Genomic DNA, 26,579 nt, shown 5'->3' on the forward strand with positions numbered 1-26,579 from the left:
TTTTATAAAACAGAGGTAAAATTGTTGGAGGAATTAAAAAATGTCCTCATAGCAAAATCTCTCCCTCCCATGCGTAGGCACTTGCTAACTGAGAGTAGTGGCACTGTGACAAAAGTAGCAAAACCAAAAGCAGGCTTTACTAAAAGAAAAGGGGGGAGGGGAAGTCTTCCACTGGCCATCTGTGAAAATAAGGCATGTGGCCATTAAATGCAGTGGCTGTAAATATAAATACACACAAGCTACACAAAGCAAATGGCAAAAAAAAAAAATGGAGGGAAAAAAGGAAAGGGAAAAAAAAGAATAAACTTTCAGCCAAAGCAAATCAAAATGTTTAATGCTTAGTTACCAATGCTGGACAAAAACAATTTTGATCTTTCTAGTGTGCAAACTTGACATGTGTTTTTAATTAAATTTGAGTTTAAATTAAAGTTTCGGGAAAAATTACAATGCATACAGTAGCCCTGTTGAATAGAAGACTCCTTTAATATGAACGATCCTGTTGAGACTGCTGATTGGACTTATTGAAAGGCTGACATACAGGGTGATGGATGGGTGATGACATAATACCTGCTTGCCTTGTTGTTATGCTTTTTGAAAACTGCTCTGTGTTGATAGCATTAACAAAGAGGACTGCAACCCACATAGAAGAATTTCTGCTGGCAAAGAAACTCAGTCAGACAAAATTAAGAAGAGGGTAGGGAAAAGGGGAATAAGAAGTGGACAGACAATTGTTAGGATAATATATTAACTTCTGTGTTGTAGGGTGATTTGGAGCCTGTATCAGTCCATTGTCCACAAGATACTCCCTGGTCCCCACACTGTATAATAATTATTCCAGACTGAAGGATCTCTTCTCACACTGCAAGACGAGAACAAAAACATCATGCTGATCATCCTTCCTGGTGTTTTACAGGCCAGGGAGGAATAGAGCAGGCTACAAATTACAGGACATATATATTAGCAGGCTGGTGAATGTGCAGGGATAAATGTGTGTGTTTAATGTCTGTGGGCAGTACAGCCTCTGGAAATGCAGAAGTATTTTACCAGTAAAATACTTCAGAGATTATGAAAATGGGCAGGTTTTAACTTTCAAAGAGTGATTTGGTTTATGATGATTGTACTGTACCTCTGGACTTACTTCCAGGGGGTTTCTCCTGTCTGGGGAGATGCCCAGCTTGCACCAGGTGCCATTCTCTGCAGTTTCAGTCATCACAACGTACGCACTCGAGTCTGACCCACGGACTCTCAGTGTATGCAGCAAGCACTGGGTCAGACTCGGCTTTACTGACCCTTCCCTTTCCTTCTCCTCTCTGCCCTCTCCCCTCCATTTTTCCCGACCTTTCTTGTTCAAATTTAACCATTAGGGGAATTAAAAAAAAAATAATAATCTGTTATTGAAGTAAAATTCTCTACTGCAAGAGAAGTTTAAATCCCATGTGTTAAAACAGCTCCTCCTTATGCCTTTAGTAAAGTAAGCTGTAGTGTTTTATTTCTCAAAGACAGGAGGATCTGCGGTTTGAGATTCTTAATATCCCCCTCCTCCCTGAGGGGAGAGCAGGGACAGAATTCATTTCAGCTCAGTGGATCACAGCAGTTTCTTAAGAGTTAACTCTGCTATCCCCATCCATCAGGCAGCCAGCGAGGCATCAGGAAGGAATGATGGATGTAAAATTATTACAGGGCTGCCACCCGATATACTTACTGCCATTTGTAACTAACGCTGGAACTGACACACTTTTTTCATTATTAAACATCCACATTAAGTCAACATTGGTCACTGTCATTTCATGTTTGGCAGTCTCTTAAGGGGAAGAGGGAGAGGTGGGAGTGGGGAGGGTGGTGGGAGGTGGGTGGGTGGAAATGGTAGGGAAGGCATCCTGAACCTGGTGTTCCATAAGCACGGGTAATAAACAGGCTCCTGCTTACAAAGCTGGAATAAATATTGTTACAAATAGCTCTTTAGTTACAGCCCAGCAGACAAGTACATGTCAGAGCCTTTTATAAGGGCACACTCCTCACAGTAACCAGGAGAATTTGTATCACAGGTTAAGCAACACTTCAGCACAGGATGTCTATGTATTTGGATGCACTCTTCTGAGAGTGCTATGAGCGTTCGTGCATATTCAAAATTCTTGTGTGGCTGTGTGTACTTACACAGCCCTGTCAGCTGCCTGTGCCTTTAGCAGCAGGCTCCAGCATTCAGAAGCCAATACCTGTGTGTGCATCAGCATATGCAGACACAAACTCAAATACCTGCTTGTGTCTCCCTTTCCCTTCTATTTTTGTTACCCAAGTGTATACATGAATGTTTGAAACTCTGACTACAGTCAGAAAATTACTGGCGAGCTTTGTGCATGTTTGTGCTGTGTATCTGTGCAAGAGTGTGCTGTAGGTTTGTATGCATGCACACACATGCTGGTTCTTTGTGTCTGTGTACATTTCATTTGCAGAGGAACATGCAGTTTTGGGGCCAAGCAAATAGAAGAGTCCACTTTCTGATGCTGCCCATTACGGTGTTTGCACTAGATGACAATCTGAGCTCTCAGCTACATGTGTAATAGGTAACATTGTTTATGTATAGTACATATCAAGCTATAATTAACTGTAGATGACAATTACAAATAAAACTATGCTCCTGGGTTTCCAAGAAACCAGAAAAACATACACACACACTTCTCATTTATACACAGAAATGCTTCCAAGAAAAGTAAAGTAAAAATATGTTTTATTGCATTTGCAATTAAAATAGGTTTTAGTAAAATCCATGTTCATCATGATGTTCATGGCTTTTACTGTAATCCTCTGAAAATCAAATCCCTCAAGATGGTCCAAGTTGGATGCCCATGAAGTGACTCACCCAAATCATCCTAGCCATTTTTGAAAATCTTTTCTCATTTATGATTCCTTTTATACAGTGTCTCTCCAGTTCTACAAAATTCCTGTCTGACTACTGCCTTACAGCTGGCTGATCTGGCTGTCCACAAGGATCAACCCATCTGGGAACAGGAGCAAGGTAACAGGTCATGTATACATGTGGAGAAAAGCCTCGAGAGCTTTAACAGGCTCCCAGAGCTGATTTCCAGTCTTGAGCCTGCCCAGCTACCCCCCGCCGATAAATCCCTACTGATAGACTAAGTTACATGTTCAGAGGCATAAAAGGACCTACCTTCATTGGTAGGCTGCAATAACAACAGAAGACTCAAGAGGTCTCAGAGATCCAAGCCTCCCTAGCTACACTAGCTACCGCAGCAAAGAAGGGAGGAAAACCTGAGACAGCCCCAGACCAGTACTTGTTGCACATAAAGACTGAGATAACTCTGATGGAAGGAGAGTGATCTTTCTTCTACACAAGTATAAATGTAATGTACATTTCTAATTAAACTATGTCCACATCCACACAGCTACTTTAGCTCTTTTAGTCCTGTCAACCACCCCAAAATATCACTGTCAGCAACCAACCAGTGAGTAAACACAACATCCCAGAAGCTCAGGGGCTGCCCTGGTGGGCACTGCAGTGGTAACGCTGCCACATTTCTATTTGTCACTACACACCTTCCCAACTACCTTGTTTTCTTTTCCTTGAAAACAGGCAAAACCAGTATCAAATTTAATTCAAAATGGCAACTCTTGCCTTCCTCTGAAATCCTGCTCTTCGCAAGACAGAAAACTTTGAGCCAGGTCCTAGGTCAAACAGCCACAAACCTTAGAGAAGTTGGTGTGTTAGTCTGGACCTGAACTTCACAGCTGGCTAGTTGGTGGATGGCCTAGAGCATATAGCTTATATGGGGAAGAACATGTGCTTGAACTTCACAGCCTCGTTCTTTTCATTTGTGGGATCAGATGCAAGAGACAGTTCAGGAGACCCTACAACAAGTTAAGAAATATAAAAAATACCTACAAAGTGCAACTTATTATCTAGTGCTTATTGGCTTAAGTGGTCCCCAGCAACCCAAATGCTGTTGTAGTCAAGGAGATCTCAGATTTAGTTCTGTCATTCTCTGTCTCCACTTTAAAATAAAATTAAAAAATAAAATAAAATTAGATTAAATTAAATTAAAATATAGGTGCACCCTTGAGAAAGCTTGGGCATTTATTGCATCGGAAAACCCAAACCCTACAGTTGCTTTAGAGAAATTTTCAACTGAGCTGAAATTTTTTCTTCCTGCTACCATGTAAAAGAACTCCTCCCTGCCTTCCACAAGCCCACCAGGAGGCATGAATTAGAGAGGAAAATAAACTTCAACCCAGGCTGAGGGTGAGAAGTGAAAACAGAAGGGGCAAGGAGAATCCCAACAATAGGAAAGTAACAGAATAAAGTGAATGCAGATGGTTCCACTCCTGTTACTTAATCAAAAGGCTGTGCAGAGTCACTAGAGCCAGCATAAAGTCATGTGTTAGAACAACAGCTGATCTGTATTAAAGAAGATTAACTCGCAATGCTATGGTGGAGGGCCTGGGATTATTTTATGTACTTCCATTGCCGAACAAGCCGTCAGCACAATTACTGCCCTCCGATGTGAATGACTGATCTGTAACCACAGCTAAACAGCATGCTGCTTAGGGGCCTGGGTGCTTCATGAAGATGAATTTCCATACCATCAAAGTGCTTTTAATGGGCTTCCTGATCCAACCACAAGGCCTGCTTTGCAAGTATATAGAACTCAGGATGAAGGCTTCCTGTCCAAAAGGATTTGGTCGGTTGTCACTTGACAATTCCCAGCCAGCACAAGGGAGGAGAGGGGGGAGATAGGTAGAGTTGTCTCTGCTTTGGAGGATTAAAAAAAAAAAAGGAAAGAAAAAAAAAGGGTACAGATGCTTTCTGAATGCAACCAACTGCTGTATCCACAGCTGAATTCAATGCGCTTAACAAATAACGGCAATTTAGCTATGCTTGCGAGGAATAGCTTGAGTCACTTTGCATTAGCATCTGGCTGAGTGTTAAAGTCATTTCTACATGGGGAGCAGAGAAAAGAAATTTCTGCTCCGAGCATCCTTTCAAGAATGCTTAAATATTTGAATATAAATTCCTTTGTGCTTGTGATCACTTCTTCTTATATCTGACACTCTGCTTTTCCCTTTTCCCTTCTGGTACTCTTCTATGTGAAATGCCGTAAACATGCTCCATCCCTCTCTTTCTTTCTCTCTCCCCATACCAATGCTCTTATAAGAGAGACTGTATGTGCTGCCGGATACCTATTACACTGACCTCTTTTTTCCTTCCCCTTCCTCTCCAGAAAGTGCATGAAATTGGAGTCATTTCTACATCACTTATACCCAGGAAAGGCTGATGAAAAAAGTACAGTAGTGAGAGACTCACATGGACATTTAACATTCATTCCCCAGACTGCTGGCTTCTCACAGCTTATTGATCAAACTCCATCTAAAAACAGGGAAAATGGAAAGCTATCCAAATTAGCAATCTGCTCATTCTGGACAATATTGTTTGACTCACAAGCTTCCTAGGATGACTGACTTTCAAGTTTCTGCTAAGTAGCTGATCATTTTTATTCATTCTATTTATCTGCCCATCTCAGCGATTCACACAAGGTCTTACAGTGAAAAGCCCTAGAAGAGGTTTTAGTAAAATGCAGTTTGCACCAAAGTCATTTTAGCTGTACAGAACAATAAAAACTGTGACATCTCAGAAGATACTGCAGAGGAAATAGAAGAATTGAGGAGGAAGTCTTGTTATGCACATAATGTTGAGACACACGCAGGAGTTGGGATGTATATCTTAAACAGCAGGATTATAAGGACAGCTTACTATAGATGTGGAAGAAAGGACTGGCTGATGTATTTACTCTCTGCAAGCCAAAACAGTGCATGGAAAGACATCAGCTACTTCCAGAGAAAAGCAGGAGATCATGCTCTCTTCAGCCGATGCAATAGATAGAGCACATAGAAATTTTCTAGAGATATTTACTGTCGCTATGTTGTTACAGTAGAACTTCACAGACCAGCTCAAAAGTGGAAGGCAGTAAGGCCCATGCATTCTGCTGCTTCCACATGTTTACTGCAAATATTTGGTGCATTTTGTGTTGTCAATTCTCCATTTCTTCAATTCTGTTAAGTCATCTAACGTGACATGACAGTGCTACATTGCAATGGTCACAAAATATAATATATGACAACCTCACAAGGCTAAATACCCAGAAGCTGAGCCTGACTATCAGCAAAGCTTATGCTCCTAAAGAAGCTTGAATATTTTCAAATCCAGCTCATCTCTCAAACACATGTAAGCATTTCCATAAAGCAAGATTTCCACTTAGACCCAGAGATTTCCAATATCACCTTGCCATAATACATGTTGACAGGCTGGAACAGAGAATTAGTGGCCTCCAAAGTTCTTATGATGGCTTTAACCATTTCTGCTGCCTCCCCCCTCTCCTCAAAGTTTCTTCACATCTTTCTCTCATGCCAACTTTTGGTTGTGGTTTTCATTTTTCCTTTTGCTTTTTTGAAAGAAGCAACTATTTTCTTTAAAATTGTGAAGAAGAAAATAGAGCAAATAAAGGGAGGAAGAAACTATGCAAGTAAAGGCAAATGCAATCTCTAGGGGTTTGCAAAGGAAGACTCAGACACTGACCTTTTCTGTCCTGCAGTTATTGAGACCCAGGCTATTCACAACAGCCACCTTCCCATCCAGCACCTGTTGTTCTCTCCGAAGTTGCTCCTTCATCTGCCGGGCCTCCTGGATTGCCTTGGTAACAGCATCGTGGTCATTTAAATAACCTGACGACGTGATAGAAGAAAGGATGTCTTAAAAAAAGAAAGTTACAAGAAAACACTTTAGCTTTCATAGATGAAATTCATCAATATTTCATCATTATTCATGAGAAAGAATTAAAAGGCAATGTCCACAAACCTGCCTAAGCTTTGCAATTCTGTTACTGTTATGGTAGAGCCACCTGGATATAAAGCATGAGAAACATCAGTGCCAGAATCATCATCCTGACATCTGATCCCATTAGTTTCAATATTTCCTTGACACTGGTTAGCTCTGTGGTTTGCATGCAGCAGGATGTAACTGGATAAGAGTAAGGGGAGGCTTTGATCACGCCAGCAATCCCAAACTCTTAAAAATAGATGGTTTTATTCTTCCCCATCTTAAAACTTGTGAATACATTGCAATAAACCACAGGTGGCGGTGGTTTGCTATAGATATGAAACATAATGGCTCGGAAGAGAAGCTTCATCCCCTGCCTGCTCCCCACCACCACCTGTCATTCAGAACTGCACAAGAAACCACAGCTACATGGACCTACATTCCCACTCCTATTCACGCCACTAATAGTAGGTCAAACGTCCACTGTTTTGCTGCAAATTCACAGCCTAGGGCTTAGCTTTAGTAGTTGCTGAATTATTTCCTTTTAAAATGTTACAAGCATCACCAGCAGAGCTAATACTATTTAATTTTAAATGTGACACTTTGTCATTTTTTTTCTTCAGCGTACTGTAGATTATACTTATTATGATCTGCATGTGATTTGCAGGATAGAATACTGATGGGAGACTCCAAGCCCCAGTCTATTTTTCAAACATTAAAGGAGAGGCTAATATCTACCCATCTCCCTCCCCCTCTCCACATACACGCACATGCACACACACTTCTTTCTGTCTTTTAACTAGGGCATAAAAATGGCATAAAATGAATCTGTAATATGAAATTGCCCAGAAAAGGGACTTCTGTTTGTGACATGAGGCTAAATCTAACCAGATCCATTGGTGAATTGTGACAGATGGAGGGACTGTGAGACAGAAGGCAGGCACTAATCACACACAAAATGACCGGCTTGCCTCAACATGTTCCATGGATTCCAGCAAACTTTACACCCTAATCCATTTTTAGAACAAAAAACATCTGGGCCATAAATCCTCTAATCTGCCAAAACACGCTATTAAATCCCATGATTTGTTGAAAAACACTAAGATTAAAGAAAGGAAATATAAAATGGCTAACTGCCGTGTTAGGAAAGTGTTATTAATACTCTTTCTTTGTCTCAATTATGAATGTTCTGTTCCTAAAGAGCCTTGTCTAATCATGTCAGATTACACATCCTTGTTGTATTGCTAGACTCTTCTATCTGATCCACTGATTGCCAAAAAACGTAGGACATTGTCTTGCTGCTTAAAACATTTCAGGGGAAGAAGCTGATGTCAGATTAGTTCAGTGCTGCACTGCTACAAGGATTTCATTTGGGGTTTTGGCTTGATTGTGTTTTTTTGTTGTTGTTTATCTTTTTTAGATTACAGATGCAGTGGGCAAAAACTAAAAAGAAAAGTTTCAGTGCAGTTTGACTGTTGCTAATTTTACTAACGGGTAGCTTTTGGCTAACTACCCTGAGACTTTTAAATGAACCAACTTGATCCACATTGTTTTTATCAACTGTCCCTGTTCAGCAACTCCCAGCCAACAGAATTCCATTAATTCCAGCTTCCCCAGTGTAAGAAAGGATATAACCTGCACCAACACATATCTATCTACCAGTTGACTTTTTTTTTTTTTAAACATCCATTTTAAAAACTTGCTTGGTTTCTTCCCCACTTTGCATCTGTTACTGATGAAGCTTGCATGTAGTCGGAATAAATTAAAAAGGAAGCAAACAAACAAACAGTAGTATTACTGCTGCTTGTGCTCTTGATTAGGCTAGGTATAATACTTCCAATCTGTAATACAGCTGAATTTGCCTAGGAACTGGAATTCATGCCCTTCTCCAGACTATTTGGCTTTTCCTGAATGCTGCTATCTTTGAGACAGTTTGGCACATGACAGTGAATAAAAGCAAGCACTCCTTATGTTTTTCAGTAGCTGCCAAGATGCTGGTGTGCAGGGAAATGATTAATATAGAAGCGAGTTGAATGTAAATTATTGTTGTTTAGGGTAGGTGGTGAATTATTGACAGAGAGGGGAACCGCATTACATAAAATGCACTTAGTTACAAGGATTGCCAAACTAGCACAGAGATGTTGAAGATAATGGCAAAGGGCAGAGAGAAGTCATTTCTGTTTTTAGTACACGGACATATGCCTGTTCCCACAAAGAAGTGCTTGGATTTAAAGTCATACATGAAGTCATGACATTTGTGACTGCTCAGTCTGTAGCATAATTTATACACTATAAGGAAAAGTATTATGTATGTGTATGCCCAACTGCAGCTACACTTTTAATCACAGGAAGGTATAAGTTTATATTCCCTAAACAAAGCAGAACACACATGAGCGTTTCTCCATGCCACTGGAACCACGCAGCCTTAAGAACTTCTCTCAGAGAATGGTTTTAATTTGAAGTTAGTGGCGGTGAAAGGTGACAGCTCAGCTATACCCCAGCAAGGCGGTTCAGGCACATCTAGGGCAGACAACCCTTTTCTTGCATTGACAGTCCCGATCATTCAAATGGTGGAAATAACTCTCTGGCAAGTGACTGCATATTTCTCAGTGACCTTTCCTGGAGAGATCCATCTCTCAAGATAAAAAGTATACCTCTCTACCAGTCTCTCATAGTACCTTTATTAAAATGCTACCAAGCTGTTTTTGTGGTGTAGCTCCTACTGGAGGGTGACTTAAAATTTAATGTTCTTTTTTTTCTAAGATCACCAAATGATTTCAACATGGTAACGAGCTATAATTTTGGTTGGACCTGACCTAGCAGTTAGCAGGAACGGACTCTCTGAAGTGTTCATAAGCCTTTTCTTCATGTAGTCCTCCATAAAGAATAGAGTTTTGTTAGAAGTAGGCTATGTCTGTCCAGTTCCTGCTCCACAGTGAGAGATTCCTTATCTTATATATACTGTATGCACAGTTATACTGTTCAGCAACCTCAAAAAGTCACTTTCTATATTTGTAGCTAGGAGATATACAGCAGTGAACTCTATGTCATTAACAATAACTTAAGTATGTTATCTTTTTCTCCACAGTTTTCCATGGTTTATTAATGGTATAACACATTAATTCTTCTTACAAGAGTGACCTTTAAAGCTTCATTCATCCTCATAGCTTTTATCCAATTACATTATCACTCATTACAGGTACAGAATTTCAAAATCTGCATTTTGTTAAAGGAAGTAAATTGCAGGGGTCTCAAACCTATGAAAAATATGAGGTGTGTAGTGAAAAATGATTGAAGAGGAGAGAACAAGAGATGTCCTGCCACTGAGATGCAGGTCAGGTGCTTAATACCACATCTTAATGTGGTGCTCAGTCTATTGAGGACAAAAACTTTGATGTGAAAAAAATGAAATTTGGCGCACTGTACATGGAGAGCAGTAGAGCCAACCAAATGAAAGATGAAATACGTGATTATCTACCGTTAAACATGTTAAACAGTCTAGGGCTATTAAGAATAATACATGCATTAACAATTAATGATGAGATATTTATGAAATATTTACACAGTTGTAACTTGTCATACCAAATAAAGTTATTTTCTTTTCTATAGGGCACAGGAGCATATTTACTGTCTGATATACGGAACTCTCATCAACATTAGCAATAATCTTGTATGCACAGTGTTTTGAACACCGAAGATAATCATTCGGGTAGAACATGGACTACCAGAGAGCTTGGAAGAGAACCACAGAGAAACAAAATAGTTTCACTACACAGCACTGAGATATCACAAAAGTTGCTTCTGATTGGTCTGACCCACAGTTTCATTCATTTTCTGTGCCATCTCTGAAAGTGACCAACTGGAGATGTTTCACAGTAGCAAAGGTACAGCAGTCTACATCAATTCCCTTAACACAACATGATTTATACACTGAGATCTTAGTTCATATTACATTCAAACACTTCTTGGAATAAAATGTTTCAGTTAGAAGGATGCAGAATGGGATGTGTACATTTTTTACTTACACACATGCAAAGAGCAGTCCCTTTAACACACAGGACTTGCAAAATCACTGCTAGGACCATTATTATTTAGATGGTCTATAGGCAAAGAGGTCATATTGACAGGAGGAAAAATTAATGCTATTTTCTGCCACAATGTTAAAAGCAGCCAGTCAAGACTATTCACAAGATACATCACAAATCTTGTGTTTTTTTTTGTTTTGTTTGTTTGTTTGTTTGTTTTATTTTGAATGAAGCTGTTAGTAGTTTTGCTAGTTAGACTGAGATAAAATAATGGCCAATGCAGTTTTATGGTGGACTAAACATTAAACCTGTATTTTGGCAAAGATGTATTTATTTGCATATGTAGACGTTTATTTATTTTTTTAAATTTGATTCATCACCTGCTTTTTTAAAGATGATGTGGTATAGTATCACTTATCTTTAGTGCCTGCCATTAGACAGGTGTCTGTCTTTAACATATGCTGTTAAACAAACAGCATTTATTGACCATTATTGATAACGCATTATGTGAAATAACACAGGATTTTGTTTTCCGAGTCTGTAAACGTTAAGATACTCTTCTTGAAATGATAAGTCTGTTGCAGATTCTTAATTGGTATCAATAAATACAGCATTATGGTCAGCCTCTGACAGTTCGCACACTGCTGTCTGATAAATGCCCATTTTCAAATAACACCTATTAACCATTATGAGGAAGGTCAAATGAAAGTGAGCTTACCTATTGTGTTAGCTCTGGCCGAAGGACTAGCTAATGTTGCTGGCACAGAGGATTTTAGTGAACTGGCCCCACTATTTATTCTCAGAGTTGGCATATGAGGAGAGGTGGGTGATGTGGGAGACTTGCCATCAGATGTCTTGGGTTTGGCTGAAAGGTTCAGAGGCTGGGCCACTTCATCCTATGATGAGCAGAAGATAAAAGAGTGTTATTAAAAAACTGCTGTTGGCACACCACCATCCAAGCAATTCAGCTGTTTTCAGCTCATAGGAACCTCTAAACCTGTAAGGTTGTATGATACATATTAAGATCAAATGTGATACCATCTTGCCATTCCAGATCAGAACTTAGATGACTGATGGATTAGTAAATGAGCCTGATACAATCAGAGAACATTCTCCATTTGCACTTTGTTTTTAAGAACAGTCCCTGAAGAAACTCTTCATATTAATGCTTCTATGATGAAAATTAAGAGTATTTTTAAAGTTATATTTTATTTTATTTTAAACTCAATATGGATGGAGAGAATTTTTACTTTACTTTTACACTACCATACAAATTGGGCAAAAATGATTGAGTAGGCTTTATTGTTGTTGTTGTTTTGTTGCCTTTGGTGTTGTTGGTGTTTTTTTTGTTTTTTTTCTTTTTTTAAACTTGTCCTTTCCTCTGAACTTCCAGGCTTAGAATTGCAAGTACAAAAATATCATAAGAAACATAACACTTCTTTCCCACCACAACAAGAGTGCAGGGAGAAACTGCAATTTCTTTCCACAAAATTTGAAACAATAAACTGGATAATTCTGCATAAGCCCCTGTATTTTCTCAACTTTTCCTGAGCTGGATTTCAAGATTTGGGTAATCATTGCAACGCAAAACCAGAATATCTGGATGACATTTTTTGCAGGGTAATTGGAATTATTCCTAAACCTAGCTTGATTATATATAGTACCTGACAGTGCTATAGAACACATTAAAATTCAGTTATGTGCTTTTCTTTGACCATAATAGCAAGGAAAAACAACAACAACAAAAACAACAACAACACAACAAAAAGCAAACAGGCAAGGGAGAAAAACCTTTTCAGCAAAGGATACTTTAGAAATCATTTTAACTGACTTTAAGTAACCAGAAATAATGTATATGGTATTAGAACCATGTAGATATCAGCTTTGCTCTCCTCTCAAACTGACTTCAGAAAACCATTCCTTAAGCAAAAGAAAGTGCTACAACACACAATGCTATTTCAGCTCCAGGCACTGAAGAAGTTGATTCTGATCTCTGTAAGTTGTAAGTACACTCACTCTTAAAGAATTATTCCTGACTTTAAACAATGCAATGCTGACTGGAATTAGACTTACAATGTTTGAGTGCTTTAGTGTTACTGCTAAGGTATCTGCAACTACTATCATACAATACTGACTCTTTTCCATAGAGAGTGGTGTGCTGCAGTAAAGAAGGAATTTTATAGTCAACTGTCACATGTGGAAGTATGATTAAATGTATGTCTCCAAACACAAGACAATTTTGAAAATTTGAAAATATGAAAGTACTTTCATATAACTTTTCAATTACCTTAAAGAAGCAAGCTCTGAGCTAAGCACTTTTGTTATGTTTAATCATTTTCAGTAGTAGATAAAAGTAGTAAAATAGTAGACAAAAGTAATTGTAAAAAAAATATTGTAAAAAAAAAATCCTGTTGTAGTAGTCATAGTTAAAAATAAATTTAAGCTTGGCAAACAATTGTGTCAAGAACATAATAGACAAAGGTGTTATCCTTTAAGTAGTGTTTAAGCCATCCTAGTTGCAACTTGTGCATAACAGTAAAAGGGGAAAAAACAATGGATTGAATTGGTCATACTCTCAGACTCATCTATTGTATTCTCAGAAGGCAGAGTTCTGTTGATCTTCTAGGAGACTTAAGCTACTGGGTTTAAAATGTTGCCCAGCTCAATCAACATCTGACATTATAAGAAGGTACTCATTCCTTTACAGAAATACAAAACCAACTGTATTAGAATAAAATGGATTAAAATACATTAAATGGAAGGGGACTTGCTCTGCTGTTCTATTGATTTCAATTTAAAAAAAGCCCACAACAGTGCAACTATTATATTGTTATATCAGTACTGAGACAATTGCATAAAAGTCTAAGTTCAAACTAACCAGTGAACCAACCATACACAGTGGCTGACCTGGGCCAGACAAGGATCCCTGAAGAGCAAAGTCATCTATTTGAAAGACAGTATCAGAAGCAATGCAAACCTGCCTACAGACTTGATTCAGTTCAATTCAAGAAGGGTTAGTTTCTATGTATATTCAATTCTTGACCTCTATTCTAAGTGTCAACAAAAGAGGCTAATTAGTTTCAGATATGGTAGTAGAAGCTGCTGCATACCCTCTGGCCAATGGAAATCAGTCTGAGAGCAGCACTTCAGTTCACATGGACCAACAAAATCATTGATGGCAAGGGCTCTCACTTGCACTTTAAGCCCTGGATTATCCTGTCCTTACAGTTTCCTTCCCTTCCCTCGCTCCCTCTCCCTTTCCTCAGTTCTTCTGTCCCACTTTTTTAGCCTGGTATGAAGGTGAAGTCTTGCGCATATCCACTACAGAACAGTGGTTTTGGTTTCGTTTAATGCAAGTTAGAAATAGGGGAGGCGTTTTCTCGATTGCAGGCATCCTATGATGAAGCTGTCTATGCTGTAACTATTCTTGGTAGTAAGAATGCTCTTCTTCATTCAAGTCAGCACAGCTTCTCTGGAGCCAAGAAGTATAAGGTCTTGTGGAAGTAATAGAAGTTGACAGCTCCAGAGCTGATAAACGTCATTCCAAGTCACCCCTTCATTCACTTTCATTGTGTGTTCAGGCTAATGGAAAAGTAATTGGAGGTCACAGAAGCTTGGTTCTCATATAATGGAATAAGTAAACAGGTTTCTGATATTATATGTATTTACAAAATGATATTACTTCACTGTTTGGTCTTCATAACATTTTTACTTCTTTTATTTCAAAGAACATTCCGAAATTCTCACTGGAACTCAAATATATAAAAAATTCAGGCAGAGAGTTTATAAATCCTACACTGAATCATGAGTTGATAATAATTTAACTTATCCTCTTAACCACAGTGGAACCATTTATTCCATGGGAGTCTAAAAAATATCTGTGAGACAGGTAATAATATACAATTGTGTTAAATGTGAAGATGACTGTTAGGGTCTTCAGTTCTATACTCAGTAAACTATTTTACTCTTTATCCTATCTGCAGACATAAATTCAAAATTCTCTAAATGAGTTCCTATTCTCTGCTCTTCCAGTTTAAATCAAGAACTGCAGTGTCTTCATTCTTGAATTGCACCTGTGTAACTTAGAGGAGAATTGGGTGTTGGCCTGATTTTGTCTTTGACTATAAAATCTTTCAGTTAACATTCTGCCACATTATAGAATAGCAGGCTTCACTTTCAGGTATGTCAAGACTGCATATAGTTGCAACACAAAGACGGCTAGGGCAAATAAGAGTAACAATAATAATAAAAAATAGATGTAGCATATTCACTCCAGGTAGATTGTATCTTTATAGTCAGGAGATTTGATTTTATGCAGTGGGATACTGGGCATAGAACCCAGAACTACTTGCCGCACTTAGTTTTTATTAGAAAAACCTCAGTATTAATTGGTCCCTGCCTTTTTCTGATATGCAGTTATTCTCAGATGCCATTGGTAAAGATTTTTTTTCAAGCCAATATTGTTTAAAGAGTTAAACAAAGTCAAACATTTATTTATATATCAGCCAAAACGATTAATACTTAGAGCAGAGGACATTAAGACCCAAAAGGCTTGTGATAATATAAACACAGATGTGATGAAAGTAAAATATGATCTTGATTAAAGGTTATGAAATGTTTCCTTTAAAGTAGCATATTTGTCTAGCAAAAAAAAAAAACACACACATGCACAAATAAATGTAGAGAATAAAGCATAAGCAAAAACACACAATGAGGAGCAATGGGGGGCTAACAAATTGAAGTACCCACAGCAAGAACAAACCACTGGTAAGATATTCCCATCCCCTGTACCACAGCAGTGTCAGAATGGTTGTAGTTAGTTGCTATTTTAGGCCAAACTGGTGCTTCACTTCCCAGGATTGGAAGGCTGTCATTAACCAAAACTTTGGAGCTTATGGAACATTAGATCCTTGATTTGATGTAGATTTCTTTTTTTCACCTGGTCTAACATAAGAGGGAAGAAAGAAGAATCCTTTATCTACACCAAAATTTGGGTGATATATAGAATATTCAAGAGCTGAGTTCTGTAACTTCATTCTACCTGGTTTTGTACAACTTTGAGCTTTCATATTTAAGCATCAGACATTGGAAATCCCCAACATAAATGTCTGACAAGCAACATTTAAGTAGAAATACTGCTGATAAGTTGAGTATTCATAACACTGCTGTTATAAGGTTTGTATGGTCCTTTGAAAACATACAATCCTAGGTGAACACAAAGCGCTTATTAATATGGGAGGAAACATGAGACAGAAAAGGAAAAGATTTGGTGATGGTCATACAGTAATGTAGCGAGTTTCAGATTTTAGAATTTCTGACTCACACAGCCAAACAGTGTTACAAATAGGTGGCTGAAATGATGTCTTTTTATGTTTCAGTCACACTGTCTCTATTTACTGCCTCCTAAGATAAAAGGTTATTTTATATCTGAATATGTAGAAAGAAGGAACTGAAATCTGACTTTGAGAATGTCTCTGAATCACTTCTTAAAAATTGTGCTATTTCAACACTAAGAACTAAACAGAAGACCAATAGCCCAGATGAATGAACTAGTCTCAGAGACTGAAAAGAAGGTGCGTGAAGGTGTGTGGGGAGGAAGAACTTAGACAATCTGGATTTTATAATCTCACTTCTTCTCACATATTTTAAAGATTGGAATACTATTAAAATAAAGTTGCTGAATTATTGTACTGTAATTTAAACACAAATGGTGCATCCCACTGTGGCACACACTGAATATCCAGGTTGTACGGTTTATTACAAAATTATGAACTACTCTGTGTATCATCTGACTGGCTATACAAATGTGCTTAAATGGCCTGGCATAAGCACAGCCTCGCATGCTCTACCAAAGAGGCTTTTCATGACCTCTGGGAACACATTTGCCACATCTTGCTGCTTATTTAAATGACCTTGACAGTACAAATTACAGCCAAATGAGTAGAAATAAGGAGCTGGAGAGGGGGTTTCTAAAAGAATGCACCCTACCACCTCACCAGAAACAAAGCCTCATTCCTCTACCCTGTTTCTGTTTCTTTGTGATCTTCATTTCAACAGAAATGCAAAATACAGAGCACTCACTGCTATGTCTGGGGCAGAAGACAAAGATGCTATTGTTGCACACTGAACAATGCAGCCCATCAGTGGCTTGCTTATACATTCAATCTTTTGCTCATCCAGAACCCTCTAACCAACATGGAACAGAAACAGAGGTAGGACAGCATATATGCAAATAAAATCCTTCAGCATTATTGTCCCTTCCAGACTACAGTTGTCCACACACTCACAAAAATATACTGGCAGCTTTCTTCACATTCCCTCCCCTTCCTCTGAAGCCACTCATGGTGAAATTATCAATAGTGATTATAAGAAGCCGAGAGGTAATGGCAGTTGTGAAACATGTTGTATAAATGAATCATGCTGCTGATATTATCCTCACTGATGAAATAATTGTATTAAATTAAGCAGGGATGTTCACATGACAGGATGGGTGAATTAGATAATGCTCATCTGCAGCTGCACCTCCTCCTGCCACATTCTCAAGTTTTGATTAAGAATAATGTGTCCCTTCCTGCAAAGGTGGAAATTTTTCTAACTACATAGAAAGAAAGAGATGTAGACTTATAAACAGGCATCTCAGTCATGACATGATAATAAAAACAACAGAATTATTCTTCAGGTGCAGAGAATTCACTTTATTCTCCTGTATCTCTTGCCCATGAGTTTGAACACCAAACATAGAAGGTACAACCAGACTCTTTTCAGGAAGGACAAGAAAGGCACCAAGATTAGACAGAAGAAAGACACAAGATAAAACAAAAGGCAAATATTAGAAAAAACTGTCTCCTTCCTTCCTGGTCCTGCAAAGTGCACAGACTTTTTGTTCTGTGATAGATACAGAAACATCTCAGCCTGAATTTATTCAAAGCAAATTTATTTTTTTTAAGGAGTTGCTTTGCTGAGTGTCGTTCTTCAAACATGTTGCTCTCAGAAACTGGACACATCCTGGACTTAGCACGTGTTACCCAACCAAAGTTAATGCTTCCAGTCTTTACTGACATTGCCCAAAAATTCCTACTCATGGGACTCAAAACACAGGATTTATGAGAAGCATTGGTTTTGTTCTATTGGTTGCTCCTTTTAGGGGACTACTAAAAGAAAAATTACTCCCAAATGCTGATTCATACACAGGACAATTCTTGCACAGACTCCACTCCTGTTCAGGGGCCAAAGTGGTGTGAGAACACAAACTTCATCTGTTCTGTTCTGTAATACAGGTGACACAAGGTTGTTTTGTTTGTTTGTTTTGTTTTATCTTTCCCATTCCTTTTCTACAACACTACGGGCTCTCACTGAGGATATTCTCCAGAGACTTTGTCCTCTCAGAAAGATCCCTAATTTCTTCCCCTTTCATTTCCTTTACAGGAAGACGAACTGAAAGGAAAGTCTGCAGTTACAATGACTAATTTGCTGCCCTGGAAACCCTGAGTTTTGATTTTGCCTAGTCCACATGTCATCAAGGAAAAGAGCTGTTGGGTGGTTTTCCCTTTGTATGTGGTACTGTTGTTTTCAGAATTTGTACACAGGATCACAGACAGACACAGGAAGAACAAAAGAGGAGCATGCAAAATGACCTGTCTCTAAACACGGAAGGCCCTAGGAGCTATACGTTTCCCTCTGTTCCCCACAACCTTTTGTTCTGTACAGTGATTACTTTGTAATATCACCCTGTTCTCTGATCCACAGAATACAGATGCAGAAATAACAGAGGACCAAATGCCAAATAAGCTTAGGATCACTTTAGTCCTCCAGTTACCTCAGATGTGGAAGAGTGTGGGGGCAGTTTCAGCTGCAGAGCAGCCTAAACCCCAGATCTGTGTAGGGAGCTATGTAACTCCTTCTTGAAGTCTACACCCAACCGTGACCTAGATATTGCATACCATCTGGACAGGACTGTGCACACAGAACGCTAAAAGCAACTCCAAAAACTTCTCAGGAAAGACAAGTACTACACTGGGACCTAGTCTTTTGGGGTCTCCTGGAGCTCAAGGCAGGCTGTTTGGCCAACAGAATACATCAGGGAACAAAACCTAGCAAAATGAGAAGATTTGTGTTTACTCAAAAATCATTCATTTAGTTTCTAAAATCCTCAGAGAAGCATCCTCCAAACCATACTTGCAGCTTCTGGCTTGCTTTGGACTGCCAAAACACCCACCATCCTTGTGAAGTCTCCTGGTAATCTCCACAGACAAACAGCACAATGTGTTTGAGGAAAGTGGTTGGTATGAAATTTCTGGGCTATTTTTGCTTGATGATGAGTTTTCAGTTACACCTCTAGATAAACCTGATGACTTATGGATGCTTATTCCAAATCAGATCCAAACTTCAAAAATTCGTTTTCATCCATACAAAAATAACTGGCTTACTCCTACTGATATTATTCTGCTGTTTGAGCACTTGCTCTTCCTCTAGGTCAAAACAAGCTGAAGAGAGAGCTGCTCATGACTCAGTGCATGGATTTTCAGTACAGCATGAACCAAAACTGCACAAACAAAGGGCTTTCAGCGTTTGCTTGTACCTCATAGTGAAAAGCTCCTTCTTTTTCTGCATCTCTGAGTGAGTGAAAATTTAACTCAGTAGCCTCATATACAAAACAACAACAACACAACAACAACAAAAAAAACTTCAGCAAAGCTTGTGAGAAGGGTCCATATTGACTAAAGATACAAGAGTCAATGAAGAGAAAGACAGGACATTTGAAATTCTGCTAGTCCAGACTTCAGGCCAAATTTGGGTTCTTTAGTTAGCTTTTTGCTTCTAATAATTATTTTCCAGCTGTTCTTCTCACATCACTGCTGTACCTCTCTATTTGGTATAATGCTAATAATGAAGTGCTTCTCTAAGATGGCTCAAGTCAGCCACTAAGCAGGAAGAGTGACTTAGGGATGGGTCAGCAAGGACCAACACAGACACTGCAAATCTTCAGGGGAAGCCAACAACTAATTTTTCATGCTTTTAACCATGTACATTACTTCACCAGAAGCAAAAACCATTAAAGAGAATCATGGAGTTGCAGGGGACAAGAGGAGAAAAGTTTTTCCTAAACACGACGTTTCTTCCGAAGTGCCCCCACTGAAATACATGGCAAGAGGGAAAAAAATCACTTCTCCAGTGCTTGAAATGAATATTAATTAATTAAAGCTCATAAGTACTCTGACAGCTTCTGCTTTATTTTACAAATGAGAAGAAAAAGGCACAAAGTGGCTAAGCGATTTGTCTAATCTCACACAGTGAGTAAACAGCTGAGTCACAAGGAAGAATGGAGCAATTGCCACTCTAATTCAGGCCAATGTTTGGTGGTGGGCTGATTTTGTTTATTGCTTGCTTTGGTTTTTGAATACTTTCTTGAACTTCCCCCATACATCGAGGTGCTTCAGAAGAAGTTGCAAGAAAAAGTAGACAGCTGTCAGATAGTTTGATCTGTGGTATGTATTCCTGAACTCGTGCTGGGTAGAAACTGAAGTAGCCCCTGCACTGAAGCATGCATGATGCCTTGTAGCTTGGGTCTTGGTTGGATTTTTAAGTCCTTGCTACAGAATTCTGTCCTTATAAAACCCAGAAGCCTCAACATGTGGTATCCTGTCCTTAATAATGTCCCACCCATAAAAAGGCTGTTTAAAAAAACAGAAATAGACATTAGACTGGATTTTGTTTGCTGCCTAAATTGAACTTGGAGTCATCACCTTCCAGCAAATAATCTCCAGTAAATGTTAAGCGGAATGAACAGCAATGAAAACAACAAAACCTGAAAGGATGGGGAAGGACTTGGAAGGAAATAAAACAAGGACCTGCAAAGCCAAACAGCATTACAAACTGGTACATTTTAAATGAACAACAAGAAAACAGAAGCCACACTGATCAAAGCCTCCCACCTCCTCTCTGTGGTGGATGACACCTTCGCTGGGAGCACACCACCACCTCTAACCCCACACCTGCAAAAGGAATTAATTTCAAAAAGAATACAGACCAAAGCGTACCATATCAAAACAAATTAGCAACAGCCCCCTCCTCCTGCTGTGGTCAGGCAGGAGAAGTAAAAATGCTGCATGGATTGTAAGATTCAGGGGGAAAAAAAAAGACAAAACAGAACAAAACAAAACAAAACAACCAAACCAAACCAAACCAAAACAAACAAAAAAAACCAACAACAACAACAAAAAAACAGCTGTTGAAAACTTTAGAAGAAACGAGTCAAAAAAGCTTGAAATAAAAGAGATTTCAAACATCTTGGACAACTGACAGTGGGCTAAGAATTTCTTTTTCAAAAACCACCTGTGCCTTCTCTGACTTTGGTTATCTCTATGTAGTCTAGGTGGATTTTTCACCAAGAGGCAGCAACATATGCAGCACTACAAATAAGCAGTGCAAAGATAAAATGCACTGTTTTCATTTATAGATACATACAGCTGTATGAAAAATGTCAAAATATGTTTTGTAACTGCAGATATGACCTGCCTGACAACTTGTTTTTCAAACTAATAGCTTTTCAAAGGGAAACTATCAACACAAAATTCATCTGTCTTTAATACTTGCATGCTATTAACAACATCCCAGATCACTAAAATCAAAATGATTTTACAACTCTGCCTTGCTGGGTATTTTTTCATTTCACCTCCTTTTAGCAGTAAGATGAAATCTAATCAGCAGTTCCAGAAACTGGAGGGAGTTTGATGTACTGTAAGGAATGTTCAAAGCAAACACATGCTCCATCATGAAGTACTGCACTCACACAAAAACAAGATTTGTTTAATATTTATATCACACTCATAATCACATATGTGGGGCTTAACTACTTGAGAGTTCACTTCTGGGAAGGGTCATTCCTATTCTTATGCCATACTCATGTTTTTTTTTGTTGCTTACTACTTGAGTCATGCACAGGGACCCAAAGAGACTTGGGTTCAATTCCTGGTTTTTCAACAAACTTTCTCTGTGAACTTGAATGAGTCACTCATTATCTTATCTTATTCTGCACATGGTCACTGAAATCTTTGAAAAGTTATCATAAAATATTACCAAACATAAATGTCAGTGTTTTGCAGTCATGCAAATGCCTACAGAAAGTAAAGGGCCACCTCTTTTGTCTCAATTCTCTATTTATATGATTGGAGAAATACATCCTTTCATCTATGAAAAGGGTTTCTTCTATGCAAAGTGGGCATACACCATATATATGTTTATCTAACTGCATAGGGACACTACCATTTAAAACCCTTTAAATTTAATAAGTACTATTGATGTTATATAATTATCCCAATGAACATATTAATCAACCATAATAATCATAATTAAAATTGAAATATATTGTACTTCCATTTTTTTTTTGTTTGCTGCTGTCAGTACTGAATGCAGATTACAAGCAGAACAGTGTTGAAGAAGTATTGAGCCCCCCTTGGTGAATAGACTTCAGATCCTATTCCTGATTCACAACAGCAAAAATGAAATCACCATCAGGACTGATATCAGGGCCAAATTGCTGGCAGGCACAATGAACCACTAATTGCTGGATTCATTAGTAAGACTCATAGTTTGTCCCCATGAGATGCTGAACACTTTCAGCTCCTTTTAAAACCTAGCATCTTAGAAATTAAAATTAACAACTGCTAACTAGAATTTCTGTTATACTGTAGAAACTCAGCATGGATTTGAAGTCAGATCACAAGAATGCCAAAAATCTATTATGTAAAATTAGGCAGATTTTTGTATACCATTTTCTTGTTAATTCTGTAGAACATGCATGCATCTCTACACAATAGATATTCCATGCTGTTCCTCAAGCCTAAACAATTGGTTAAAATAGTTTTTGTAAAGCTGAAAGAAGACAACTGCCTTAAAAAATACCTTTCAAATAGCCCCAGCATCACACTGTTAAGATTGGCCTATTCTTTTCAGACATAAAACAAATGTCTATTTAAGAACACATCCAAATGCATTTCCATCACTCAGCCAGAACACATTCACCTCCCAGAAGCTAACACTGAAAGATATGGAAAGGCAGGGGGAAGAGAGGGGGGAAGCAAAGAGGGAGAGGGGACCTTAGTCCACCTACTGGCTTCACTAAAGGCAATGAATCCAGCCCTAGCTCATTTCAAGTAGGTTCATTTGTGTCAAAGGTTACCCACAAGCTATTTCTTGATGATTTATAGCTGATGTCTACAGATCTCCTTTTATTTTAATGATAACTTCAATACAGATGTTAAAACATTCTTTGTCTTCACAGAAGTGTATGAAAGGAAAGTTGACATCTTAAAAAAATTTCCAAGAGGCTGATTCACTATTTCTGAAGAGGGCCAGCTCTGGGCAGTTTTCGTATCTTATCCAGAAGAAAGAAAAGGAGGAAAAAAAGAGACCTTCTCCCCCTCCCTTTTCTCCCATACTAAAGCTGCTATGTTTTGTGACTTATTCTGGGCACGAATCCTAGAGCACTGACTCAACGTGTATATCACTGATTAATTATGATCAAGACAAGACACTAGTGTACTTGGTAAGTATAAGATAATTTCATTGCTTCACCAGTAACAACATATTTATATAGTGTTATCTTCTTCTGTTTGAGCCCACAGCAATTTACAAAGTGAGTCCCAAATGATACTATCATGGGAATCCTTCAACCCAGCACTGAATTGTGATCATCTGGGGATGAAGAACAGCAGCACAGGAAAAGCAAGTAGCAAGACATCCTGAATCTACTTGAAATTTTAGATGTCATGCCTGTAAAACCCTTGAGAGTTGTCCAACTTTTGGATTACTTTTGGCCTCAAAATTAGGGGGGTTGCATGTGTGTGGGTGTACACGTAAGGTCAGTATGCATATATGCATGTTTGGCAGCCTTCATCTCTATGGGTATTTTGAGAGCACCGGCCAGTGTTCATCAGGTTTGATAAAGAATGAAGTCTTCAAAGGTCCCATATAATTTGTGTGAAGATACAGTGGGGTGGGAAAGGGGGACGCTCCAAGCTTCTCACCTCAGGAGAAGCCTCCAATGCTTACTCATGTTCTAACAGACACCAGGGAATCCCCCAAAGAGAGGTACACTGTGTCTCCAGCCTGTCTAAGCACTGTGAGACTTCGCAAACGAAACCTGGCTTCGCTACTTCTGGAACTATTGGAACATCTTGCTTGTTTAAAAATGAAGGCAGAAGAAAAGTATCTATTCAATTTGTTCTGGCCTATAGGCCTTGGAATATCTGTGCGATTTTCTCACTAGCTAATTTCGGCTAGCCAAAATGTCATGATTGTCATTTTTTTTCACACACTAGGACTAGTGTCCCTGTATATTTAACTTGTTTGGTACATTGGTGGATCTCCCAGGTAATACACCACTACATCATCCTGTTTATGAGCTGCACTTCACTGGGAGGACTCACTTTGTGTAGAGAAATTTGTATTACTGAGGCTGTGAAATGAAGAACTGTAAATCCAGACATGAAATGTAGTGGGCAAACAGTCACGTGACACCATTTTAACTTCTGGTATCACAAATGAAATGCTACTTGACATGTATTTCTCAGCCAAATGTATGTGTTGAATTTCTCTGACCCTGAATTAGGTCTGTGCCTTTTATAGAGAATACTGAAAGCACAGGCTATCCACACATTTATAATGAATAATAAGCAAACAAATTAATAAATTTATCCCAGTGTTTTAATTGCTGACTCTTTTCAGTGGACATTAGAATAGGATAGATAGGAGTATCCATAAACGGATAAAGGATAATTTCAGAGAAGACTGAGTATTAGAAACAGGCACAAAGGGGTCACTCTGATCCATAAGCAAAGCAGAAAAAGCAACAGAGTTCAGACTGGAAGGACTCAAGATTTACTGAGGCAACCAAGATCTCAACTCAAAATATATTAACTTACAGCAGTAACCTGAAGTCTATACAGCTCTTAGCATGGCTAAAGATAAAAATAATCACTGACCTGGAATGACTGCAACCCTGAGAGAGCTACCTTTGGAAAAACAGAAATTCACAAGAATTTGACACAAAAAAACACTCTCCAGAATTGTTATATATATGTGTTTTCTATCTAATCGGACACTGAATTAAAACAACTTCAGTAATTCTGTTACTACATGCTTTTCTTTGCTGCTACACTGCTTCATAGTTTTCTCTGGAGCATTTTGGAGAGGAATAAATGTACCCCTGAAACTCAATTTTAAGAAGCTTTTTCTGCCAGTTTTCCCGTGGATATGTCACATTGAGTTGTGTTTGTTTCTGTGTAACTCCTGTTGTGTTCTGTTAGCCTGAAATCATGTAACTCGATGTGGCTGATTCATGACGTGACGTGTCACTGCCTGGCATGTCAGCTGAAAGCCCGCACGAACCCATGTGTTACATCTCCGTACACACTTAGCCCTTAGAAGTGGCCCCTTCTTTTAAATTTACTAGCAGGTGTTGGCACATCTGCTCAAAAAAAGTTTAAGAACTAATAACTTATGAACCATTCCAAGTTATATTATTTCTGTAACATCATGATTGGAAATTGAGAAACTGTAAGAGACAAGGTCTTCTTCTCCATGAGCTCAGCATGTCAACATACTGAACAATCTTTTATTAAAGTCTTTTTTTCTTAATATTTTTCTTTTCCAGAGATGCCAGTCATGGCATTAGGTTATCCATCCTTTAAAAGCAGCAAGGAAAAATGTAGCAACTGAAATGAAATAAATGAACAGAAACTAAACTAATTCATTAGTACTAAAAGTACACATTTGAATTTGCCATTTGGCATCATTAGTGAATAAAGGCACATGATTGAGATCAAAATTTTCTAACTGGTTTCCTGTATTAGTTCCAGTCAAATTACATAAAAAAAAAAAGGCTTGTTGCCTCCATTTGCCTGTCTCTAATGTTCCTTGGATGCTCTCAAATGTTTTCTCTGGACACTACTTAAGCATTTTCACCAGGATATCCTATGGTAGCAAGCATAATTTTGCTGAGAAATGGTTATGCCTTAGTAGAGTGGCCAACATGAAGTCTTCTATGATTTTGGACTGAAAACTGATGTCACTTGATTAAAATAAGAACTTATAAATTAATTTTATTTGGTAGCTGCTTTCTAAGCCTTCGAAATACATATCAAACTATAAGTTTCAGCCATGACAGCCTGAAGCTTTTTGTTTAAATGGGGTTCTTACATACTCACGTGATTCCAGGAGCTTGAACTTGAAGGGAACTGTCCATTATAAAATCACAAGATGTAATTATACTGCCCTGAGAAATGACTACACTAAAGTGTCAATTTACACACAATTTCTCTTAAATCCCAGCTCCTACCATTTCATTTTAGACTACATAATTCAAAATGTATTTTGTACAACAAATGTGTTGTTCTCAGAAACTTCAGTGAAATATTTGCCAAGCACTTCATACAATTTTAGAGTGAACTCTAACCTATGAGAAACTGCCTCTTTGAATTTGAAAATAAAATGGATTCCTTCATCATTCTGCCATTCATGTTGTTTCTCTTCAGCTATCTACAGCTAACATTACAGATTAAAATATTTTATATTAAATAACAATAAAAAAGAAAGAGGTTGTAGAGCTCCCTTGTTAAATGGTGATCAATCAACACTGGGTACAGGAATACTTACCACAAAATTTATTTTTTTTGATGCTTAGTTTGAATTGCATTCTGCTGGGATGTGTCAAGAGGATCTAATTTCAA

At 38.3% G+C, this 26,579-nt stretch overlaps 1 protein-coding gene across 21 annotated transcripts in view; it reads right to left on the minus strand.

Annotated features, from left to right (window-relative positions):
- SOX5 (SRY-box transcription factor 5) overlaps positions 1-26,579 on the minus strand; it is a 645,179-nt gene that overhangs the window by 26,059 nt on the left and 592,541 nt on the right. For 16 of the 21 annotated variants that reach the window (XM_072042398.1, XM_072042388.1, XM_027449963.3 and 13 more), the window contains 2 exons: positions 11,570-11,747; positions 6,587-6,759 (listed from right to left, as the gene is read on the minus strand). In XM_072042398.1, the coding sequence (XP_071898499.1) occupies positions 6,587-6,759; positions 11,570-11,747 (351 nt within the window). The remainder of the gene's footprint in view (positions 1-6,586; positions 6,760-11,569; positions 11,748-26,579) is intronic. The other 5 variants (XM_072042411.1, XM_072042417.1, XM_072042365.1 and 2 more) reach the window with 1 other exon arrangement.

The sequence above is a fragment of the Anas platyrhynchos genome, chromosome 1, assembly GCF_047663525.1.
Source record: "Anas platyrhynchos isolate ZD024472 breed Pekin duck chromosome 1, IASCAAS_PekinDuck_T2T, whole genome shotgun sequence".
In the NCBI taxonomy this organism is placed as follows: Eukaryota; Metazoa; Chordata; class Aves; order Anseriformes; family Anatidae; genus Anas; species Anas platyrhynchos.